This window comes from Mus pahari, chromosome 2, assembly GCF_900095145.1.
Source record: "Mus pahari chromosome 2, PAHARI_EIJ_v1.1, whole genome shotgun sequence".
NCBI classification, from domain to species: domain Eukaryota; kingdom Metazoa; phylum Chordata; class Mammalia; order Rodentia; family Muridae; genus Mus; species Mus pahari.
The window spans coordinates 130,218,074-130,225,251 of record NC_034591.1 but is presented as its reverse complement, the minus strand read 5'-3'; the positions used below and the strand labels follow the sequence as shown (position 1 = coordinate 130,225,251).

Here is a 7,178-nt window from a genome sequence, read left to right as displayed (position 1 = left end):
TGTGTGTGTGTGTGTGTGTGTGTGTGTGTTGCCTGTAACTTTGGGTGAGATCTCAATACATTGATGTGGGAGCCTTTGTGTATTTTGGTGTCAGTTCCCAGGGTTCCTGACCTAAGGAGGAAGGTAGAAGAAGAGAAGAGATAGCACAAGGGAGGAGAGGGTGTCCATATAGATTCTTTCTTTCCTGTCCTGGAGACTCATGTCTAGGACTACTGAGCTGACAGGAGCACAGGTGGAAACAGACTGAAAGGAGCAGGGACTCTCTAGCAGGCTGACCCCATTTCAGACTTCTGATTACTGTTACCGCCCCAGCATCCCACCAAACCCTTGGTTATACAACTCCCGATGTTCATGTGGAACCTTGGGACATTTGTCATTCGTTGAAGAAACAGGATGGCGAAGGGCCATCTGACATGGCATATTGGGCTTGCTTGGCAAGAGAGGAGACTGCGAAGGCCTCCTCTGGCCAGCAGTCTTAGTGAGGTACAGTCAGGAAGCAAGACCCACTGCTCCTCTGATCCCTTGCCTTGCTCTGTCACCGAAAGATAGGGTCATCCTGACACGGTTTCTTCCAGAAAGGGGCATCAGGATGCCACAGCATTCCTGCCAATGTGGAGCCTCTCCACACCCCAAGATCAACGCCCATCCTGCATTGCTCCAAACCTACCCAGCTTTGGCACCANGCCCTCTTGGAACCCAGCTGTGCAGATGGTCCACCTAGCAAGGCTAGCCAGGGCTAGCCAGCCAGGCCCACTCTCCCTCCCCTAAAAGAAAGGCAAAAGCGCTGGCCAGGACCTGTGCCTGCAAGGCCGCCTCTCAGCTTTTCCAGCACTGAAGGCAGATGGGCCTAATTTGAAGTGCCTAGGTGCCAGAGGGACTTGCTGCTGCCTCAGTGGCCTTAAAGTCCCATGGCATCCCTGCATTGCCTTCAACTAAGATCGACTCCATCTGCCTGGGTCCCTGCAAAGCCTACATTCCGGGCAGGAGGCCCCTCGCTGAGCTTGAAGGCTTTGCTTTCTTTTTCTTTTTCTTTTTCTTTTTTTATTTTTTAAGATTTTATTTATTATATTTATGTATAGTGTATCTGTCTCCAGGCACTCCAGAATTGGGCGTTAGATCTCGTTACAGATGGTTGTGAGCCTCCATGTGTTTGCTGGGATTTGAACTCTGGTTCTTCGGAAGAGGAGTCCAGTGCTCGTACCTAGTGAGCCATCTCACCATCCAGCTTCCCAGTTGACTAGAGTCAGAGCCGGGCTCTGCCCATTAGTCCTCAAGAGACAGGTGGCAAGCTGCAAGAGGACAATCTTGAAGCCAATTATCAGTGAATCCTGAGTCTCTGACCTGGCTGGGGACAAAGTCAGACTCAGGGAGAGTGCATCAAGGTACACATCAGCCGTAGGAGAGTACTGGACTTTTGAATACAGTGTATATACCCTCATTTTGCGGTCTCAGGACACAAGCTGTCTGCACAGGTTTCAGGTTGTTGTGCATATTTTTCCTTGAAGTTATCATCCCAGTTTAGACAATCCTGAGGAGTCTGAGAATATTGTATGTACCTGTAGATTTCTATTTTCCAGTCTGAGCATTTCCAGGCCTACATTGTTTTTTTCTGGGTTTCTCCAGTATTTTTGCAAACGAGGAAATAAATATACCCCCAAGGATTCTTAGAGGACAAAGTTCCATAAGGATATGTTGTCATGTTCTAAAAGTAGACTGTATTTTTCTCAGTCAGTGTTTTTTATTAGTGGTTGTTAGTCTTACAGCAGGTGAATCAGTAACAGATATAAACCTTCAGGAATAGAGCCATTGACTGAATGGCAATTCTTTACTACCAATCAAAATCAGGTTGGGGCAGGAACCCTCAGCATCTGGAAGCACAGCTCTTGGGAGCCGAATAAGACAATGCATTAGAACTAATGCCCAACACAGAAGTCAATGCTGAGTAAGTTAATAAGTTTAACAAGCAAGTTTCCCAAGAACTTGCCTGAAGTTAATCAGCCCATGGAGAGAATCCTGAAGGAACTGGAGATTCCAGTACAGTGTTAGACAGTGATGGTAAAGCACAAAGCCTGGCTGTTGGCATATCTTCATGGTGGTGGCGGTGGCAGTGGTGTTTGTGTGAGTGTGTGTGTTTTTGTGTGTGTGTGTGTGTGTGTCCCAGAAGTCAATGTTGGGTGTCTTCCTTTATCCATCTTTAGCTTAGTTTTTGAGACAGGGTCACTTGCTCAATCTTGTCTTTGCAAACCCGGCTAAATGAGCTGGGTACTGAATGCTAAGGTCTCCCAGTCTCTTTCTCTCCAGCACTGGGATTACAGTTGTACGCTGCCACACTTATTATTATTATTTTTTTAAAGATTTATTTATTGTTATATGTAAGAACACTGTAGTTACCTTCAGACACACCAAAAGAGGGCATCGGATCTCATTGTGGATGGTTGTAAGCCACCATGTGGTTGCTGGGATTTGAACTCAGGACCTTTGGAAGAGCAGTCAGTGCTCTTACCCTGTGAGCCATCTCACCAGCCCCACACTTATTTTTATATTTATTTTATTTTTATATGTGTATGAGTGTTTTCCTTGTATGTATATATGTGCACTGTGTGTGTGTTACCTTTATGTATGCATGTATACCAAGTGTGTGCCTTGTGCCTAAGGAGACAAGAAGTGGTTGGGTCCCCTGGAACTAGCGTTATAAATGCTTGTGAGTTGCTATGTAGGAGGTGGGAATTGAACCTGGGTCCTCTATATGATTAGACAGTGCTCTTAACCACCAAGCCATCACCCCAGCCCCAATGTTTTTATTTTTAGGTTCCTGTGCAAGCCTCCTCTGTAAGTGTCGGACACACTGAGCATTGTCACAGGGCATCGTATGTTCCTTAGCTGATCCCTTTTTGTCCTTGTCTGGCCCAAGTCAAAGCTCCGTTCTCAGCTTAGCCCTAAGACCCCCCACCCCCAAAAGCTTGAGCATAAAGAATGTCCCAGGATGCAAGAAGGCATAAGATGGTACTTAGAACCACCACCAGGGGCAGCAGCTGAGGGCTGGCCATAGCCATCCCATACAAAAATCCTTTTAAAGGACATTTATAAATTTGAGTAGAAACCAGACAGACATCCTTGTCAGGCTTTCGTTTCCACCTGTTCCCCCAGCCTGTGAGACTCAGAAAAGTAGACACAAAGCAACCCCATAACAGTATCCTTTCAAATGTACTGTTTTAGGTAAGCAAAAATATCTCATTTGGACAGATCATGCAAACAGGAACACAGACACAAAAGACCAGCTTTTACAGGGTTCCTACTTGTGACACACACTGATGTTTAACATTACATTTTAAAACACAAATTACAACCCGACTGTGGCATAAATAAAACCGGACGCTTCCATGCCTTCAATAGGATTCACTTAGCATGTGTGACTAGAAGCCACACAGTTTCACAGAGAAAAGCACATGTGTCCCTTCTGAGGGATGTGCTTTGTGCCAGTCACTTCTCCCGGGGAACATTTAGAGTACATGACAGGGGGCATTTCTTTCCCTTTTTGAGTGACAAGGAGCTGGAGCCATACAAAGTTCTCATCCCAAGTTTCTGAGTGTCAAATGATCCCAGGGATCTCCTTTTCCCTTGGCTGTTACAGCTTGTCATGTAAGGCCTGGAGTGAGAGCGCCCCGGTGGAGTCTTAAGAAACAAGGCTCTCTTCCCTTGCCTTTGCTTAAAATACAACCATGCAGAAACCACTTCCCCCTCCTCTTGACACTTGAGGACAGGTTTTGTTACTATGCCACCATTTTAAAAGTCAAAAGGACTAAGGGTTGAAAATGATGGACTCACAAGATGCCTAAATTCCTAGCAACTCTGAGACACGGGTAAGGCAGGTTCCACGGTGGGGCAGACAGCTCCAGACAAAGCTCTAAGAGAGGCGAGGCTCAGAAGGACCGTGTTTTGAGACGAGCGACTGCAATGGAATAGCTGCCATGCCTCTCTAGGTGACCCTTAGAAGGGGACAGCATCCGTGTGCCAGTCTCTGCAGTCACATAGCTTTTGTTCAGGAAGTCTGAGTCCAGGCTAACCCTCCAGAAAAACTGTAGCCACACATTCTCACTTCGGTTACTAAGGAACTTTAAGTCAGAGACTTTGACTTCCAAGGAGTATCTGAGACTCCCACAGTCCCTGAGGGCCAGGCGTGCTCTGCCTGGGTCTCTTTAAGATGTTCTGCTTTCTACCCAGGACACAATTGCTCAGCTGCTTGCTTTCCTCTGACAGTCCCTGGGAATGCCTTCACACTGCTCAGCCCAGGACCTTCGATTCCACTTCCTAATGCTCATGGGGTCTAGTGATGCCCATGCTTTCTTCCTCTGGCTCCCTCTTGGACATCAGATGTTGTCTATCCACTATGTGGCATCCACTATGTTGGCATGCCCTTAGGAACGAATGTGCAGTATTTTCTTGAATGTCTTCTTGAAGTTCTCGTTGCACAGGGGGTAGATGAGGGGGTTCAGCGTGGAGTTGATGTACCCCAGCCAAATGGTGAACATGTGCACAGGTTCGCTGCAGCAGCTGCTGCAGAAGGCAATGACCATGAAGAAGATGAAATAGGGAATCCAGCAGAGGATGAAGGCTGCCATGATAAAACCCAACTGCTTGGCTGCCTTCCGCTCCCGGTTCAAGTGCAACCCAGACACATACTGTCTGGAATGTGAGCGGAGCCTCTTCCAGGTGACTTTGATGTAATCCAGGCCACTGTTAGACCTGCTTCTTGCTTTGACTTTGCCCAGCCCTGGCTCTATGCTGGTGTCCGAGTCTGTGGTCCGGGAGAAGGACTGTCGATCCACCAAGGTCTGGTCCTCTGATGTCTCACTGATCCGCCGACAAGTACTCAGGTTCTGCTCATCCATTTTGGGCTGGCTCAAGGTCTGGTCATTGGCCTCGGAGCCCCTGGCATCTCCCTCAGGCACAGACTGTGTTTGCATGACTTCGAGATGGAAACAGGGGCGTGTGACTGTTTCCCTTTCCCCCTCTTGGCTGAAGACAGTTGAAGAGGTCATCTTGGGGTCTTCAGATGTTGACTTCTGATCCAACCCTCCGGTAGGGTCTCTTGACGGCCTCTTCAGGACCCCCCAGGGAGACTCTTTCCCAGCTTTCTTGGCACCCTCCTTGGCTTCCTCTGACCTCAGCTTTATTTCTAAAAAGGTAGGGAGGGACCCGTTGGTGAGCTGGCGGTGCTGACAGTGTCGCCGCACAGCCTTATAGATCTTCACATAGAACCACAGCATGAGCAAAGTGGGAAGGTAGAAGTTGATGATGGCGGTCATGATCTTGAACCAAGTGACATTGTAGAAGTCTGTCTCACACTTATCTTCCTGAAGCTCTGGGGCCAGGGGCGTGAAGTGATGCCAGCCAAGTATGGGTATAACCCACAGGAAGGAGAGAAACCAAGCCCCCAGGATGGTAGCTGAAGCACGGGTCTTGGTTCGATACCTCAGGTACCGGAGGGGTTGCTGGACAGAGCGGTAGCGATCAATACACAAGATGAAGACGCTAAATATGGATGCCGTGCTGGCCACATAGTCCATAGAGAGCCAAAAGAGGCAGAGGGGGCGGCCCAGGGACCACTTGGTCATGATGAGATAGAGGATGTTCATGGGCATGACGACTGCCCCTACAATCAGGTCTGCTACCGACAGGCTGACAATGTACAGGTTGCCCACGGTGTGTAGCTTGCGCTCACTGCGCACTGCGTACAGCACCAGCAGGTTGAGGCCCACGGTGACCAGGGAGATACTACTTAGAACCACGACCAGGGGCAGCAGCTGAGGGCTGGCCATGGCTGTCCTGTTCCCCTCACACATCTTGTCTTCTGAGGCAGAGGAGGTGTTGGGAAGGCTCATTGGCACAAGGGCAGCCTCCAGTGATGGCTCCCTCCCTGGGAGAAAAGACACAAGATCAGGGTCAGGATGATCAGAGGTCACCCATGAGCATCATGGTGGTCAGACTGGGAGTGGAAGCGGCTGGGAGCAGTGGACACCTATCCCACCATCAGGACCATGCATTCACTCGTGCGTTCCTGCGGTCCTCACACTCCACCAAGGACTAGTAGCTGGATTCCTGGCATTATTTTTGATATCAGAGATACCACTTTGGACAAACCAGAGGGAAAAAAAACTCTGATCTTGTGGAATTTAGATACCAGAGTTTAACCAGAACAGGGTGATCGGCGCCTTATACAAGTCTTATTTCGAACATGTCCTGAATGCCCTGAGCTGTCTCATCGTCCGGATCATTTCTGATGGTCCTGAGCCAAAACTGTGGCTTGAAAGAGGCTGCGGGGCTCAAAAGCATTCTCCCTTTGTGACAAAGATGCCAAGCTATAAAAGTCACCCGTTCCCTCTACTCTACTCCTGAAAGGAAGTGAGGAAGGGGTGTTTGGGGGGGTATGATGGTAGTTTGGAGGTAGTTAGGAATGTCAAGAAAACCCCAGAGGCTGCAGTTTAGGATTCTGTTGCCATGTAGCTGCTGAAGTAATTCTGCAATCTTGCTCATATCGTAGCTAAATGTGTTCTTTGCTTAAGCCACTGCCCAAGAATTGTTGGAAGGGGGGGGCAGCTGCTGGAAGGGAGCAGTTGGGAAGGAGCTGATGGGGTGGAACTGTTGGGAAGCTCTTGGAAAGAAAACCCTGTGCCCAGCCCCGCACAGTGAGGCCAGAGGAATGTCTGCAGTTCCATGGAAGTGGGAAAGCCTTGGGGAACTCTGTGAGCCGGCTGTGAGCCCAGAAGGAAATGGCCACACAAGGAACTCAGCAAACAGCCCTGGCCTGAGAAAGGCTGCTGCAATGCCAAGAAAGGAGGGGGAGCCTTAGGGCCAGGCCTGAGGATATGCTGGGGACTTCCCAAGAAAAAAAGAGATGCCTCAGGGACCCGGGGGTTCTAGGTCTGGAGTGTATGGTCACACACAGAGAACTGCAGAGGGCCCCCATGAGAGAGATCTCCTCCACTCCATGCCCCACTCAGGGCCAGCCACTTTAAAATAAAACAAAATACCAAAGTACTAATAAAATGAAAAAAAAAATTAGAGAAAAAAAAAAAGGAAAACTGTTTTCCAATACTGGAATTCAAACCTAGAGCGTCGCCCTCCCCCAAAAAAGCGCTCTGCCACCAAGCCACACAGCCTTAAACAAAAAACATCCC

At 48.9% G+C, this 7,178-nt stretch overlaps 1 protein-coding gene across 1 annotated transcript; it reads right to left on the bottom strand.

The window, feature by feature from the left end:
- Positions 1 to 3,166: 3,166 nt before the first annotated feature.
- Hrh1 (histamine receptor H1) lies at positions 3,167 to 5,911 on the bottom strand. The gene has a single exon (XM_029535186.1). The coding sequence runs from the start codon at positions 5,880 to 5,882 to the stop codon at positions 4,416 to 4,418; it is 1,467 nt and encodes a 488-aa protein (XP_029391046.1). The 5' UTR covers positions 5,883 to 5,911; the 3' UTR covers positions 3,167 to 4,415.
- Positions 5,912 to 7,178: the final 1,267 nt, after the last annotated feature.

What these genes read in the sequence shown, in the direction of transcription:
- Hrh1 (XM_029535186.1), bottom strand. Translation starts at nt 5,882, where the DNA reads ATGAGCCTTCCCAACACCTCCTCTGCCTCAGAAGACAAGATGTGTGAG.